Source organism: Nuphar pumila, chromosome 9 (genome assembly GCF_984573655.1).
Source record: "Nuphar pumila chromosome 9, dmNupPumi1.hap1.1, whole genome shotgun sequence".
NCBI classification, from domain to species: domain Eukaryota; kingdom Viridiplantae; phylum Streptophyta; class Magnoliopsida; order Nymphaeales; family Nymphaeaceae; genus Nuphar; species Nuphar pumila.
In genome coordinates, this window is record NC_143257.1 from 32,114,732 (window position 1) to 32,133,213 (window position 18,482).

Genomic DNA, 18,482 nt, shown 5'->3' on the forward strand with positions numbered 1-18,482 from the left:
CTGTGGGTTGGGTTTGGACCCGAACACCTAAAACACCTTTTTCAATTCCCTAGTCTCTTGGCGATGCAAGAAACAACAGAAAGTATCCTTATCCTCCACAGAAGTTGAGTACAAGGTGATGGCTACAACAATCATGTGGATGAGAGCATTACTTTCAGATATGGGAGTTGATATTTCAAAACCTTAAAAACTATGTTGCGATAACAAAAAGTGCCATATGCATAGCCAACAATCACACATTTAATGAGCAAACATAACATATTGAGATGAATTGTTACTATGTTCGTAAAAAATATTTGAAAGAGAGGATTACTTTAACTTATGTTCAATCTGAGTTTTAGATTGCAGACTTTTTCACCAAAGCTCTTCCTCTACCAAGATTCTTGTATCTTCTTAGCAAACTTTCAGTAATCTCACCGTAAGTTTGAGGGAGAGTGTTAAAATATTATGTATATACTCACTGATATACATATATCTATAAATATACGTATATCAAAGGTATTATGGTCATTTATGTAAAATAGTTTTAGCACAGTCCATTAGGGACTGAAAAGTTTTTTTTTTTTTTCTTATTTTCTTTTTTATCATTGTATTTATTGTAGCCGTTGGGGGGCTGTTAGTCCAACTAGTCGTTGGACTGCCCTTATGACCGTTGGAGGCAGTCTAACGACTGTTGGACTGCCCCCTCTATGCTCAAGTGAAGCTCTATAAATAGAGCCTCACTCCATCTTGTAAAGAATACTTTTTAAAAGCATTTTGTGATAATACAAATCATCTTTTATTATTAGGCCTTGTGCCTTTTGTTCTATTAGTGATATTTGCTGTTTCTTTTGTGAGATTGGTGTTGGTCCATTAGAGACCATTTTATATTCGTGCACTTGTGTAGCCTCTCATTGGAATTGTAATAGTGCTCTATCATTTTATAACACTATCTAGTTAAGAAGCAAGAAAAGTCTAAGAATATCCTAAAAATTGAAATGTTACAATTAACTTGCCAATATCAAGACTAGTATACCTGCAAAAGCACCTATCAGAGCATTTTCTGGATCATTTAGATCTCTTCGAGCCTGCAAACAAAGTGAAAAAGAGTCAACCTTCTTCAAAACAGTAGTTTATTACAAATATGGGAAACTAAACCATGAAATAAATAGTAAGGAGCATTCTGACATAGATGCACTTGGCAGCCTGAACCACTACAAGCAACCACAGACTAGGCATATACATATAATTTGGCAGATATATATATATATATATATATATATATAGAGAGAGAGAGAGAGAGAGAGAGAGAGTAAAGTTCATGTATTTGAGCATATTGATGAGATAAACATGGAATAAAAGCTGCAATTCCTATTAGAAGACCTCCACCACAGAAATGAAATATGTTGGGGAACATAAGATATGTACACAATTTGTACTGGTTCATGCTTTTCTTCTTGCTGCTAACCGGTGTTTCTGTATTTCATAATTCATAGAGAGGTGATGAGAAGAAAAGTATTCTTTCAATGTAACTCACATTGTATTAGAAACTTGCTCTGGATATATTGCAAGCTTCCACTATTCTAAAAGAACGGTTGTTGTTCATCACAAATCTGATATCTTCAGAACAGTTAAGTTTTCAGTTTTTTCAAATGCAACTATCTTTCTGTTCCGTATGGAATACATACTAATGCATAAAAATGTGAAGGTTTATCAAATCCTTACTCTTCCAAAAACATATTAAGGTCATATGTAGATCTTACTCTTCTATACAGTAAAAGTGGGAAAGAAGAGTCAAAAAGAAAAGGGAAAAAGTCATTGCTCCCATAAATACATCCAAAAACTGATCAGCAACACAGTTCAATTATAATGGCCAAAAGATTTTTACTTCCAGGATATCAATCCAATATCTTCCATAAGAACCAGCAAAGGCACAAATGAAACTCAATTAACTTCAGAATGATGTACTCGCTAATCTGCAAAAATCCTTATATCATTAATAATGATAGCAATAGTAGTGATTATTATTATTGCTACTGTTTTCTTGTTGTTGTTGCTGCTGCTGATATTATTATAAGAATTCCTTGAGAGATAAATTTAACAAAAAAAAAAATAGCAGACAATTGTGAAAATCATTGCCACTGATCAGACAAGGGCATTAATAAGCTTCACAATGTGATCTAGTTACACTAGCTCCCATAACCAAGAAAGTACGAAGTTTGTGGTTGTTGCTGCTGTTGATAACATCATAAAGTAGGAAGAGATGGGTTAGTTGATCCAATGAACACACCTCCATATAAGGGAGAGGGTAGCCTAGATCCATTCATAGATGTAGACACACTAGATAGATGTAGACACACTCCCCAAAATCCTATTGCACAGTTATAAGTTATCAAGCAAATAAAAATATAGCTATGTCTATGAAAAAAACATCGGTAACAAGAAAATAAAAGCTCAAGATCACAAAAGAAGAATAATTGAAGTCATTGACATGGTGTTGACCATTCCAATACAAATGTGACTGTCTATGAAGCATCATCACACATTCATGCATGTCAGGTTGTGTGGTGTCTTGTTGACACAAGATGATAGAGGCCAAGTGTCCATATGACATAGACATTGAAAGATAACAAACTTTAGGAAACAATTAAAATATATGAATTCCTATATCACTTACTGCTAGCTTGTAACCTATCCGGAGTTGCTCGTATATGCAGAACTGGATAGCATCAAATGGCAAATCTCGTAATAAAAAGGAACCATATCCCTGCCACAAAAAATGATGTATGAGAGAGTTTCACTAAATAATTATGCAATGAACAAACGGACTCCCATCCATGCAAGTAGTTAGTAGGATAAAAAATCAAAAGATTGAATTTTTTATTTTGAAAGATTTATTGATTCTAGCAGAACAGGATAAATTTTGAAATCAGACGTCAAAATATTTCAATGCAGCATGACATGATTCAAATGGAAACATGGTGTGAAACAAACACATACCACATAGAGGCCTCTAATCCCCTCGTTAGCTACAATAAGGCGCACAGCATTAGAAGCAGAAGCAAATTGCCCAGTCTGCATTCGCTGCTTGACCACCTGGAAAGATATTTCAGATGACACACCTTGCGAAGTAATGGAAGAATATGAAGTAAAAAATAGATGCCATACCTCTGTTGGGACACGGACAAGAGAAGCAGCAGCACCTCCGATGGCCCCAGCAGACTAGATCAAAATTAATAAACCATTCTAGGTAAATGAAAATGACCAAACTAATAATAGTATAGCCAGTACTACATCAACAGCCACAAAACAACTATTCACCCTCTATATCACACGGAAGCATCATAGTATGCCTTCATATATCAAGGATGACACCATCACATTTGCTGAACATGCAACAGATTTTGACTGATTGCATAATGGAATATTTGTTCTAGGGCTTCCGTTCAAATATTTCAATACTCAATGTAAAGCATGCATGAGAAGTCCTTAGCAGGCATATATTGGCTTGGCACACCTACAACATAAGCTGTCTAGTGACAGTGAAGTAAACAAGTTTCCTGACCAGTCACTGATATTTTCTAATTTCCCTACAAGGCTCACCCTCCATCTTCACAAAGTTTGTGAATTTGATCCACAGGAATGTCTATAGTCTTGCCTCCCAAGATTCCAGTTTCTTTCAAGAGAACAAAAAATAATCCTTTGAGATACCACAATACATTTGGTAGACAGCTCTTTTACTCCAAGAAAATACCTAAGGGGCCCCATGTTTTTTATATCAAAGACTTGATTTAGATATATTATCATCTTCAGTTACCATATATCATTCACATAGACAATCAAGATGGTGATATTGTTATCTTTCTTCATAAATAATGCATGATCCTAAAAAGATTATTTGAGCTTATAAACAACTTTCTTTAGCTTGTATACCTTTCACAACCCTTTCTTGTGAAGGAACCTGGAAGATGGTTATATACACACTTTTTATTGAAGGCCTCCTTGTAAGAAAATGCCACAGTTGCATTATGCTGAAGGAGGAAAGAGAGGAAGAAAGAGAGACAGAGATGCTAAAAAACGGCAGCCACTTCTTAAGATGGCATACCCTAATCCTTTTATTATGAAACAAGTAATACAATAGGTTTAAAATACATGTAAATAACTGAAATGCCATTACATAAAGAAACCTTTCTAATAAGGATAAGACAGACGGATCTGGATCTGATCCAGATCTGATGATGTCAAAACATATTTTATCACCCTTCCTCAAGTTGTGCATGGTCATGGAGCATGGACAACTTGTTCTTTAAGAACCAAAATTGATGCTTTGTTAGGCCTTTGGTGAACAAATCTGCAACTTGGCTTTTTGTACGAATGTGACGAGGCTCAATCTCTTTGTCTTCAACCTTCTGTCTGATGAAATGTTGATCTATCTGAATATGCTTCGTGCAACCATGCTGTATAGGATTATAAGTAATGTTAATATCACTCTGATTATCATACAACACTTCATATATATATATATATATATTACATCAATACCCGATAGGGGTATTTTTGCAATTTCACATAGTTGTTTTAGAAAACAACTATTTTTATTTTTTGTTAAAATGTAATTTCTTTTTTTCTTTTTTGTATTTTTTAGGAACCAAAAGGGGCTCCAACCATAGAGTCGTTGGAGCCCCCAACGGTCACAAATGTGACCGTTGGGGGCTCCCAACGACTCCATGGGAGCCCCCTTTTGGGCTCTCCTTTTGATACCCTTGGCCCTCCTTTTCTTTCCACTCTCTTATATAAATAGGGGTGAACCCCTTGTATATTTTCATTCTTGAGAGCTCTCTCTCTTTTCAATAAGAGGTTTTTTATATTGTTGCCTTCTTAAAGGCTTGTGCTTGCATTGTCCCTTAGTGGACTTGTGATATTGCCTCTTTTTCATTGTTGTAAGTGCTTATAAGCACTCTTTATATTTCCGTAATATCTCATTACATGGTATCAGAGCCACTCGATTCTTGAAGGAAAAGTGTGGTTCGTGTATTTCATATTTTGTATCTCTTCTCACTTCTTGGAAACATCATGGAGGCAAAGATCGACCTATCCTTCAAGCTCAATGGAAAGAATTACATGATGTGGGCATCGGCAATGAAAAACAACCTCAAAGGAAAGAAACTTTGGGCTTTTGTCATGGGTACCGTTCCGGAACCTAAGCTTATGCTCACGAAGAACGAAGGAGGTCAAAAAAAGGCTCTTGAAGGAGATGCTCGCCTCAAGGCCATTGAAAATCATCAAAAAGAAGTGGAAGATTGGGAAAGCAATCACGCGAAAATCCTTGCGTGGTTTATGAACAATGTTGAGCTTAAGGTATGTGCTAATATAGCTAAATTTCGTCGGGCCAATGAGGCTTGGTCCTTTGTGAAGGGTATGTATACCCAAAAAGATCTTGCAAGAGCATATTTTTTGCAAGAAAAGATTAGAACCACCAAACAAGGTGATTCTAGCATTCAAGACTATTATAGTGCCCTAAACCCGCTATGGGATGAATTGGCTCTTTTAGAGCCAAAATGGGTTTCTATGGAAGATATTGAATTAAGACAAAAACAAATTGAACAAGAACGATTGTTTCAATTTCTTTTTGGGCTACGTCTCAAATTTGAGCAAGTGAGATCCTCACTTCTCCATAGATCTATTTTTCCTCCTATTGAGGATGCCATTGCCGAAATCACTCAAGAGGAGACAAGGCTTGGCATGAGTAAACATCTTGATGAAGTGCTTGCCGTATCGAAATCCGGTAACAATGTAAGAACCTATAAACCTCCTCATTTTGGGAAACAAAGAAACTATAATGGAGGAAGAAAAATGATTGTTTGTCATCATTGCTATGAGCCGGGTCACATCAAACTCGTTTGCCCAAAGCTTAATGGAACTTTCAAGCCTAAGGTGGCCTCTCTTGAAGAAACTACCACCAAAGAAGATAAAGGCAAGAATAATGACCTCAAAGAGACTCTTGGGCAAATATCTATGGCTCTCCAACAAATTCTAAAAGTTTCTTCCTCCACATCGGGTGTAACGCCCCAAAAATCCAGGACTTGTAACTTTTTAGAAAAGTTTAGAAAGCTTTGAAATCATACAATAATCAGAGTTTAAATAATACTTCAGCGGAAAATGATATTTTTAAAACCACAAGTCAATGGATCTTGAGCACATTACAGCGTAAACTTTCCTTTTTGTCAAATCCCACACAACCATTGAAGTCAAATGGTTTAGAAACAGAGTTTCAATAATTGAGAATTCGTTTGTTGAAACCAAGAAGAAGCTTACTAAAACAGTTTTATTAACTCACGGTTTAATAAAAGAGAAATTTTGGAATACCCTTCATACCAAATTTACCAACATGTCCTCAGGAGCGAAACGTCAGAGAAAAAGCTCTATCTTGCTCTCATCACGCCATCGTGCCATCGCAGACTGTATTACCTATCCAAAACCTACCCATAAAATGGGTCAGTTTCACTAAAAACTGGTAGGTGCACAGACATAACAATATTGAACATAATTAAGCAGAATAATTTAATATGTCAAGTAGACAGGCTATTATATAGCAATTTAATTTCAACAGATTCACAGAGCAACTATCATGATCACAATGTTAAAATTATTACAAGCATTTTACTGGCACCAGTAGGCTAACTATTACAAGCAAAGCACTGCACAAGGAAGTTAACTAACAAAATACAATGCTTCATCAACCACACACACAATTCCATAAGTATTGAACCTGTTGTACCCTATAACTTTCATACGTGCATAACTGAACACATTGCGATCAGGTTTAACTTATGTTTCGATATTAACTGGCCAAGCGGGTACGCACAAGGCACAACTCTAGAAACAGCCTAGACTGATCCGGGGGTTTATTATGCTATGTATTTTATGATAACCCGGATAGCTGACTGAGTCCGCACCTAAGGGGACGGTCGGTGACCAAGAGATAAATCCCCAAAGCAGCATAAACAATGGATGCATCCCAAACATGGAGAGCTACCACCTAGGATAATTATGGTAGTCCCATTCCCCTAACTCCGATGACTGGGGAAGCCGAGTCTTTTGCTCGTAACTGCCATTAATGGCATGTCCATCGAAGTTTTGTACCTTCCTGTCCTCTCTCCTGACAGGAGTCAGCGATTCGAATGAGTACATCAGGGGTAGTTAACTGAAGACTCATTCTACATACTCTGATCTTTCGACCCACTCGAGTATCTTGCCGGTGAAGGCGAAAACATCACTTATTTAGGTGATCACAACATTTTGTTATTTGCGCTCATCGAGGTTGCCACAACCTACTCATCCAATCATCGCAACGTAAGAAGACGTACTTGTCAAAAAGTACGGTCGTACATGTCATAAGTACGACTACGATGAAAGGGATATGGTTCCACAAAAGAAACCCCAACAGATGTTATCTGCAAAAGAATTAATACAACACAGCCTGGCAAGATAAATCTTGAATTCACTTCAACAACATTTTTCATATTTCATGATGCAAGGTCATCTCGGATCTCTCGTCCGATCAACAAAGTACTTAACATGTTGTGCATGTCTAAAAGTACGCCATACTGAATCAGGGAGGTCTGTGGGCTTCTCAAAAGGAATACCCAACACCCAACTTCAAAACAATTCAAAGAATATAGGAGTGCTCATTTGGCACGATTCATCCTTAAAAGCCATAATGCCACATTAAGTCATTCACACAAGACACAACACTATCAATCTTACATCCAAAATTTATCTTAGTATCGACATGTTACACTAGATTGATACATAAGGAATGGGTCCTTCAACAGAACCCCACTCATTCATATGTTCATGCCCATGATCAGGGTTATTCAAAATGAGCCGCAACTTGAGTCAAGGTTATAAAACATTTCTCCCAAGTGTGTGGACTTGGGAGGGGCCAAATGTGACTTCGCAATCCTGCAAGATTTAATCATACTTTGCAAAAGTTGTGCATTTTGAAGAGCCCGGGGTTTGCAGAAGGAAATCCTCTTTAAAAGAACTATAGTGCTCAAGTGCAACTTCTGGTGTTTTGAAAACAGGTGATAACAGGATATGCACAAGACTACAGTTATGTAAGTACATATTTACCATGAGTGTGAGCATATGCAGGTTATAACATGTCAACAAACAACTCTCGACTTGCGATGCCGCACATCGAGGGAAAAGCACATAAGTAATACATGAGGTACCAACACCATACATTGACCACTTAGACAGGCAAACACATAAGGTCATAAGTAATACACGAGACACAAGGTCGTACCTCACTCAAAGGAAACGTGCACGCAAAAATGGATGCAAGCAAACAAGGGCATATGTATTTCAAGAAATACGAAACCACACCTCAAATTCATAAACACTACGCAAAATAATAATCGAATAATGAAATTGTACATCCACCCATAGAAAGGTACAGGCGAGTATACATGCAAGCAACTTAGGGCATAAGTATTGCAAAAAGTGCGAAACCACCTTCAACACGTAAGCAAATACACAAATTACTACTCGAAGAGTAAAACCGTACATCGACTCATAAACATGGAGACAAGAATAATAAGTCACGCAAAAGCAGTATAAATCTAAGTACAACTAGCATAGACATTTTAATTATTTCAACTTAATTAGATCTTATTGCCCCTTGTGCGACTTTACCCTACCTTGGGATGTCGTGCAACTGCGTACGCCTACGCGTGAGGATAATATGAGGGTTGAGCCGCAGAGCACGATCGAGACCTGTTGCGTAAATCTGCAAGAGTGCGAAACATTTAATTAAGCTAATCTAATTAATGGTGCGATGAGGACATGGGTAGGTTTAGGCGACAGGGACGAGCCATTGCCGAAAACAGCAAGGCGGCAGGGGCCCTCGGCTCCTTCCGACAGAACAATAAAATAGCAGGGGCTTCGGCCCCTGCCTGACGAGGAAGCGAAGGGCAGGGGCCTCTGCCCCTGCCAAACAAGGTCACGCATGGCAGGGGCATCGGCCCCTACCTGACAAAACAGCTGACAGGGGCCTCGGCCCCTGCCTCACGAAGGTAACAAGTGGCAGGGACACTGGTCCCTGCGTGCCAGCTCAGAATGGCAGGGGTTTCGGCCCCTGCCAGACAAAATAATGAAGGGCAGGGGTATCGACCCCTACCCCGCAGAATAGAGAACGGCAGAGGCCTCGGCCCCCTTGCCTGAAGAACATGATATGGCAGGGGCCACAAAAATAGGGAATGGCAGGGGCCCCAGCCCCTGCCTGACGAATCAAGGGACAGCAAGGGCCTCGACCCCTGCCTGCAGAACCAACAAATGGCAGGGGCCTCGACCCCTGCCTGACAAAACCACGGAGCCGCAGGGGTGACAAGCCCCCTGCGTGCCGAGAAACAAGAGGCAGCAGGGGGGATATCCCCTGCCCTGCCAGAAGCCAAGAGGCGGCAGGGGCGAGCCCCTGCCAGCCCAGCAAAACAAAGGGCGACAGGGGCATCGCCCCTGCCAGCCGGAAAAACAGGAAACGGCAGGGGAATTGCCTCTGCTCACCGGAGATTGAGAGGAGGCAGGGGGCTAACCCCTGCCAGAGAGAGGGCTCGGGACGGGGGTGACAGGGGGCAACCGACCTCCCGTCGGTTTCCCTATCACCCACAGGGGTGAGGAGGTGCCGCAGCGGCCATTGGCCCCCCTGCCGGCACTCCGGCGAACCCCCACAAGAGAGAAGGGGACGACAGGGGCCTTGTAGGCCCCCTGTCGGGTTTCCAATGGGCAAAGAGGGAGGTGGGAGGGCGCGGCAGAGGCCGTGCGCCGCCTGCCGGCGTCCTGGCGAGGTGACAGAGAGAGATGGGAGGGGGAGGAGGAGAAGGTGGAGGCTGCATACCTGGAAGGAGAGGAGGCGAGGTGGCTGGCGGTCGGCGGCGTGCGCAGGGAAGGAGGAGGCGAGGTGGCTGGCGGTCGGCGGCGTGCGCAGGGAAGGAGGAGGCGTCAGTCGGGGTTGCCGGCGAGGTTGTCGCCTGCAGGGAACGAGAAGGGGGGCGGGGCATCGTTCCTCCCCTCCCGCAATGCTCTTAAAGAGCTCGGGGAGGGGCGACAAAAGGGGAAACCCCGATGGGTTTCCCAATCGGGCCGAAGGCGCGGTGGGGGGGATGCGGCGCACAGGGGGGTTTTGTTTTAAACAAAACCTCTCCTGCGTCGGGTTATGAAACCCTATCGCAGGCGGGCCCGGGTCGGGTCCGGACCCGACCCGGCCCGGGTCCGAATTTATTTTATTTTTATTTTTTTTTGAAAAACGTGGGTCCAGCCCCTGCCTTCGACTCCTGCCAGGTTTTAAAAGAAAGGGGCAGGGGCCGATGGCCCCTGCCAAGGAAACGAGTAGGAAGGGGGAGCGCAGGGGCTAAAGGCCCCTTGCGGCTTAACAGGAGAGGAGGCAGGGGCCAATGGCCCATGTCGTTCATAAAAAAAAAAAGGCAAGGGCCATCGGCCCCTGCTGGAATTTTGAAAAGAAGAGGGGCAGGGGCCGATGGCCCCCTGCCGGAAGGTAAACAGAGGGAGGGAGAGTCGCAGGGGCCTTTGGCCCCTGCCTGCCGCTATCGGGAGGGAGACAGTGAGAGGGAGGAGGGGGGGGGGGGGGGTTACCTGGGCTGCCGGAGGGAGTGGGAGGTCGCCGTGGAGGTGATCGTCGTGAAGGAGGGCTCGCCGGAGAGGTGACCGTCGTGAAGGGGGGCTCGCCGGAGAGGTGACCGCCGTGAAGGGGGGTTGGCCGGCGTCGGCAATGAGAGAGAGATGAGAGATAGAGTCGGGGGGAGAGAGAGTAGAGACAGAGGGGAGAGACGAGAGATGAGAGCGAGAGTCGGGGGGGCGGGGGAGGCTCGTAAGCCCTCCCCTCTCCCCTCTTGCCTTTTTATAAGGAGGGGGCGCACACAGGGCCCGCCCCCTGTGTCGCCGGAGATCCCCCCTGCCGTGGGCTGCCAGCCCCTCTGAAAAGGGGTTTTCGAGGGGCTGGGCACGGGTTGGATCCGGGTCGGGTCGGGACGGACCTCTAGAAAGGTACGATCGTACTTTTGGACAAGTACGTCCCATGTGTATTACGATGTTTGGATGATGAGGTTGTTGCAACCTCAATGCGTGCATTTAGCACAATGCTGAGATCACATAAATGGTGACAACTCGTCTTCAGAGGCAAGATGCTCGAGTGGGTCAAATAGACCAGAGCATGTAGAATGGGGCGGCGGTTAAGAAACCCCCGTCGTACCCATTCGACCTTCACGGTTCATCAAGGGAGAGGATGGATGGTACAAAAACTATGATGGACAGGTTGTTAACAACCACCCCACGGGCAAAAGACTCGGCTTCCCCAGTCATCGGAGTTAGGGGAATTGGGACTACCATAAACTATCCTAGGTGGTAACTCCCAGGTACTTCTGCAGAAGTTGGATGCATCCATGGGCCACGAATGCCTTTGGGGATTTTCTCTCTTGGTCACTGACCATCCCCTTAGGAGCGGACTCAGTCAGTCATCCGGGTTAATGAAAACACCTGACATAATAAACCCCCGGATCGGTCTCGGTTGTTTCTACGTTTCGCGTTTGTGCGTACCCACAGGCCAGGTAATATCAGAACTTAAAGAATATCTTTTTGAATAGTTGTAGATGATTGAGACTTACACTGCTTGAAATGCTTCAAACAATAGCTTTTTGCACATATTACACTTGTTAGAATAGATTATAATTGTATTGGTTGTTTTAATATAATAACTGCTTATCTCATTAATGTCCTGCTTTATTTTATTCGACTTATCTATTCGTGCACCTATTAGTTTGTTATGAAACTGACCCATTTCATGGGCAGGTGAAGAGTAGGACTTCATAGGCGGCCGATAGCGTGGTGCATTATGGCTCAAGATTTCTCTTCTTTCTGCTGGCGTCTTGGCTCTGAGTTTTAGAGTTTTTCTTTAGATTATGGAACTTTGAGAAATTGCTTATTTTGTAATAAACTGCAGATTTTATTAATAATCTATTGCATTATTTCCTCAATTCCTTTTTAGTAGTTGTTAATGTGAATGGTGGTCTTTCAGCTAACGTACCCAGGATTGTTAACTTGTGCTCCTTTCTAAATGCCTTCTGCAGTCGTTTTTAAAAGTTAAACTTTAAATCTTTGAAAGGTTTTTCGATAATGTTTTCGAAATCACAAGTTGAAATTTTGGGGTGTTACAGTTCGGGCCTGAAGGGGATGCATTTTAATGCCAGACAATTCATGGTAACTCCGACTTCGAGGATCTCATCTCTCATATAGTGTCGTTTGGGCCTGAAGGGGATGCATTCATCTGGTCGATTGTTTTCATCTAGCATCGATGGTTCGATTTCCGAATGGGATCTCTTTGCATTACAACAGAAGGTAGTGCTCATTTGGATATCCACTTTTTTTGTTCAGCCCTTTCCATGCTTCGTTTCTAGATTTGTGTGCAAACCAACTGTTGTAATACCCTGCATTTTTCAATAAAATCAATACTTTATTTGACTTATAAGAATTGACTAGGAATTTAGAGAGCTTTACATATAGACAGTGAGAGCGATACACTTTAGGATTTTTTTGTTCTATAAAGCAAAAATAAAAAAGCAAAAATTAACATTTTTTTACAATGGACGAATATGGACTCAGTCAAAGTTGACCAAGTCCAAAACGTGGACGGACTCAGCCTCGATGCGTTGACCGAGTCCGACTCTCCGTTGACCAAGTCTGCCCCATGTCCGAAGTTGCACCCGTGTCGGGGCGTGTCGACGCAGGTGCGACGACCATAAAGCAGAGTCCGTGTGACTTAGAACGAAATTGGATTATGATCTGGATCAATATCCAGATTAAAATGGGCCTTGGATAAGGTCCAAATCCTTACTAATTCGGATCATAAGCATTGGATCCAGTCTGATCCAAATGAGGATCGACAAACTGCTCCTTTTTAAAAAAATGTGATTTTTGGGCCAACCAGAACCTGAATCCAAAAAAGTTAAATATCGTTGCGCTTAGAATTCTGAGACGCATCCAACGATATATAACATGAATATCAAATTCCGAATTTTGCTCGAATTTAAAGGTTGAAAATAAAACTCATTTTCATGTTTCGATTGGCTCGTCTCAACCTAGTTGATGAGACCTGGGCCAAGCCCAGACTCAAAAGCATCGGTTTAAGATCGAGGTTCAAACGATTTTTGTTCTATACTTGCCAAATTTTCGAAAAAAACAGAAAATGACTAAGTATGAACATACATGATATTACATTAGATGTGTTTTTTAGGGAGATTGAAAATCAATGGTTCATATTGCATCAAAAACTTGATGAATCTTATCTCTGATTAATTAATTTTCTAAATTGTTTGGGTTTAGGTTCAAAAGTAGAAGGAATTTTGCGTCAATCTGCTGATGTTGAGGAGGTTGAGCACAGGATTCAGGAATATGCGCAGGGTTTGCCTTTTAACTTATCTGATGTTGGGGACGGGGGAGTGAGAGAGATTGGAGGTTGAGGAGAGAGAGATATGCAGAGGGGAGAGAGAGAGGTACGCAGAGAGAGAGGCAGGGCGGGGGTTTAACCGAGAAGAGCGAGAGAGGTAGGGGGAGAGAGAGAAAGATTGAAGGAGACATACCTGGAGTCGCCATGCCGGAGATGGGCTGGGTTGGAGACGGCTCAGAAGAGAAGAGGAGGCGTCAGGGTCGAGAGGGGAGGGGGTGATTTTTTTGCCCTAATCCCCCTTCCAGCCCCATTTCATCGATTTTTTTTTAGGTCCAGAATCGGACTGTTATGACCCTGGGTGTGTTGACCGCACCGGGTGCAGCACCCGCACCTGCACCAGAGTCGCGTCGCGTGGACGTGGGTGCGGCACCCTGTGACTTAGATATCACTGAAGTGCCTCTGGCAGCATTTATTTTTCTAAGGAATCTATTCAATATATTTTCCATTAAAAATGAAAACGGCACTTATTTTCACAATATGTAGAAGTGCTAATATTTTCTTTCTAGTCCATATAACAAAGCATGTCTTCACAATCTGAAGCTTCCCTAGAGGGAAAACGAAAAAGAAAAAAACCCGCACAGATCTTCTGATCAGTGATTGGAGAACAGTGGCAGTGAGCGCATAGTGACACCAAATAAGAAAATCAAGCAACATTTAATACAAGCAAACCATGTAAGTTGCATTCAATTATACACTGATATTTGATCAGTTCAATTTCCAGTAATTAAAATTTCAAAGAACAGGTTTCCTCATATTCTGACAAACACAAATCTAACATATTAAGCAGGATATAAAGTCTCACCAGATGCGCGAATGCACTGAGATTATCTGGAAGGATTTTTAACAATTTTTGCTTTGCAGGTTCATATAGACCTATAAATATAGCAGAAGCCCTGTACATAAAAAATAGTTAACAAAACTATATACAGAATCCAAGTAAAGAAAACATTAACCATTGAAGCAAACAAAGAATTAAAAAATGCCCAAAGACAATCAAAATCAATTTTCTGGAAGTTTCTATAATGAAAACAATGTTCAGCGGTCTAAATCTTTAAATATTCATACAACATAAGTCTTAAAGACTGCAGCAAAGGAGATAATCAGAACTACTGCTGATCTTGGGTTTTAACCTTTAATTTTTTTTGGAAAGGGCATATACTATAAAAAAATATATTCAAGAACACGACATATTGACAAAATATCTGAAATATGTATTTGAAGTCGTGTAAGAAACTGATGAGAAGAATTTTCATAATACAAATTTAAAAAAAAAAAATAGGCACTTACTGAATCATCCAATTTTCCCTATATGATGAAAAATCCAGCTAGAAGGCCTACCACATAAAAAAGAAGTTTTTGACAATAGATCTCGGGCTCTAAATTTTCACAAGTATTAGAAATATTTACACAAACTAATTCACACCCTTCAGCAGAAATGGTGTATAACCATTATCCCAGCATACATGAATGTGATTAACGATATACAAGCCCTTGATATAAACATTCAAAGTTGGCTGGCAGCTAAAACTATCCCAAAGGGAACAGTATGTATTTGACTTGGAGCTATGCATCTTCAAGTTCATCCAATTCAGATATAATTTCTTTACTGTTCTCACTTATTTCAGGAGCTTTTGTACATAGAAAACCAGTGATCTACGCTCTCTTCATGCTTGTTCCCAGTTACATTACTGCTATAACATACTTGCCTATAACACATATAAGCTACCAGTCATTATTGCTATAACAGTTGAACAGTTTGTGTGTTTCTGTACATAAGTATAACATGCTCTTAAACTCTGTAATGCTTAGTTATTAATTTTTAATGTTATTTAATTATATATTATGTCCATTAACTTTTTCATTTTAACAGCTTTCTACAAACAGAACAAAAATCAAGAAAGAAATAGGACAAACACCAAAAAGAATTTAGTTGTCTGCTACCACATGCTTCAGGCCTATATATTATGGATGATGAGCATGTAGGGATGGATTTTGGGTTGGCTATCCAATGTGATATCCAGCAACCAACCCACCAAGGGCCAAGTCTGGGTGAAACATGTTGGGAAGCGCCAAAAAAAACTGGGAAGCATTTTTCATTTTTTTTTGTGTTTTCATTTTTGTTTTTCTTTCTTTTTTCCCTTTTTTTGCATCCCCCTCACTTCCTAGGCCGCTTCCGAGATGATTCCCGGTTTGCTTCTAAGTCGTCCCGCGCTTCCCACTTCCTAAAATTTTTGAATTGCCTCGCTTCTCGCTTTTGCTTCCCAAATCGCTTCCTGCTCCCGCTTCTCCGACTGGCAACTCTAGGTTGAACCCAATCCGGTAGTCAAATAGGTTGGTTTCAAGGCTGTCATTGATGTCTGGTCTGACAATGAGCAAGATCCATGTTTATCATCCTCACACCAATAACTGAGAGCAGGATGATGCAAAACATCTTGTCCCTTATGAACCACCATCACCAATTAAGAATTCATGATATTCACTCTAGTTCTTTGTTTTGTTCTTCTATGCCTTGGACCTATGTCACATGGGTACGGGTACGGAGGGTACGACACAACAATTCCAAAAAATGTGGGTATGGAGACACGACAGTATATATATTAAAACAAATTCCAAAATCAAAATCTATTATTCCAACAAGACAACATAAATTAATTTAACATTTAACAACCAACTAAACTAGTAACAGAACAGGCTAACAACTTTTATTCAAAGAATCAAAATGCAATAACAAGTAAACTACAACTACAACTAACAAATTAACATTTAAGAAACAAGTTATAACAAGCTAATAACAATTTCAGATAAATAGATAATAGACATTAATACCTAACAATTAGCACTTAGCAAACAGAACTATAGAAAAGCATTCATAAACAAAGTATCAAGTATCAACTATCAAGTTAACAAATAACACGCTTACCAAAAAGACAAAAAGTCCAAAATTCCAATATATATAAGTATTTTGTATTCTGTTTGAAAATATCTAATAATCGATATTCGGTTTGAATATCTAATAATATATATAAGTATAACTGAAAAACACCTTAAAACAAAAAAAATTGAAAACAACTTGAAAAAAAAAACTGAAAGAGAGAAATCAAGAGGGAGACAGATGGGGAAGATGAGAGCAAGAGAGAGGAGACAAAGAGGGGGAAGACGAGAGAGAGAGGGAGACAGAGATGAGAGAGGCGAGTCGAGAGGGAGACAAAGACAAGAGGAGTACCTGAGTTGCGCATAGAGGGTGACGTTGTGAGGAGCTGAGAGAGGCGATATTGCGAGGGGCTAAGCGGCACTCTGACGAGCTGAGAGGCGATAATGCGAGGGGTGGAGAGAGAGCCGAGAGAGAGAGAGAGGGAGTCCGGGGGGTGATAGATTTACAACCTGCAGGTCGTTCCACGCGAGAGAGCTGTGAAACAGAGAGAGATAGAGAAAGGGAGAGAGAGGTTGGGGAAAAACCGATACCCTGTTGTGTTAGGGTCGGCTGTTGTGTATGCACCTTTATATTAACCTGCTATTACAAAATTAGGGTACTAAAATACCCTCATTACAATAAAATATATTACACAATGCCATTAATGAAAGGTGTCTGTCACTGGTCTGGATTTGGAGATCCATGACCCGTAACTAGAGAAAACACTTCTTTTCACCCTCCCTCAAGTTGTGCATGATCTTGAACCATGAACAACTTGCCTTTTAACATCCAAAATCTGTCTTTTGTCAATCCTTTTGTAAATATATCCGCCACTTGATCTGTAGTTCGAACAAATTCAAGCTCAATCTCTTTCTCTTCTACCTTCTGTCTCACAAAATGCTGGTCTATCTCAATATGTTTGGCACGACTGTGATGGATTGGATTAAAGGACATACTGATGGCACTCTGGTTGTCACACAAAAGAAGTGATCGAAAGATCGATTCTCCGACTTCTGTCAATAGATGTCTAATCCAAGTAGCCTCAGCAGTGGTGGTTGCCATTGACCTGTATTCAGCCTCTGTACTGGATCTGGCAACAACCTTTTGTTTCTTACTACTCCAAGAAACCAAATTCATCCCAACAAATACACAATAGCCGGATACTGATTTGCGTTCATCTGGATCTCCCGCCCAGTCCGCATCAGAATAAATAGTGATCTCATGTGCATTTTGTCCATTTGTCTTTCGCTTATATATGAGACCATCCCCAACCGTTCCCTTCAGATACCGTAGTATCCATTTAACTGCTTCCATATGTCCTTCACATGGTGCATGCATAAACTGAGAAACTTGATTCACCGAGTAGACTATATCAAGGCGAGTAAAAGTGAGGTATTGTAACATACCCACTATGCTACGGTACTGTGTGGAATTATCAAATGGATCTCCGTCTTGAGAGCTAAGCCTTTGATGAAGAACGCTAGGAGTGCTCAAGGGCTTACAGTCTTTCATACCCGCTTTATTGAGAACATCAATGGTATACTTATGTTGAGTGAGAGTCATCTCTTCAGAAGTACTGTCGACTTCAACTCCAAGAAAGTATCGTAGTTTGCCAAGGTCCTTCATTTTGAACCTCTGATTCAAGAGATGTTTGACTTCTTCAATGTGCTCATTGGAATTACCAATGATGATGATATGATCCACATATATCAACAACAGAGTAATTGTGTCTTGGTTCTTAAATATAAATAAGGAGTGGTCAAGAAGGGATTTCTTAAAACCATATTTTTGTATTTCAAGAGAAAAGTTGTCGAACCAAGATCGAGATGCCTGCTTCAATCCATATATCGCCCTTTTTAGTCTGCAGACATATTTTGTAGGATTACCTTCTGCGTAACCAGTGGGTTGTTCCATGTATACTTCTCTCAAATCTCCATGAAGAAAAGCATTCTTCACATCAAGTTGGCTAATAGTCCATTGATGTTCAATAGCTAAAGAAAGTATGACTCTGATTGTCCCCATCCGCACCACTAGACTAAAAGTTTCATCATAATCCTGTCCTTGCTCCTGTGT

At 41.1% G+C, this 18,482-nt stretch overlaps 1 protein-coding gene across 2 annotated transcripts in view; it reads right to left on the minus strand.

Moving 5' to 3' along the window:
* Positions 1-18,482, minus strand: part of SAMC1 (S-adenosylmethionine carrier 1) — a 205,286-nt gene that overhangs the window by 57,086 nt on the left and 129,718 nt on the right. For both annotated transcript variants that reach the window (XM_090017641.1, XM_090017642.1), the window contains exons 6-10: positions 14,301-14,391; positions 3,148-3,201; positions 2,980-3,075; positions 2,657-2,746; positions 1,016-1,067 (exon numbers count right to left, since the gene is read on the minus strand). In XM_090017641.1, coding sequence (XP_089873767.1) covers positions 1,016-1,067; positions 2,657-2,746; positions 2,980-3,075; positions 3,148-3,201; positions 14,301-14,391 — 383 coding nt within the window. The remainder of the gene's footprint in view (positions 1-1,015; positions 1,068-2,656; positions 2,747-2,979; positions 3,076-3,147; positions 3,202-14,300; positions 14,392-18,482) is intronic.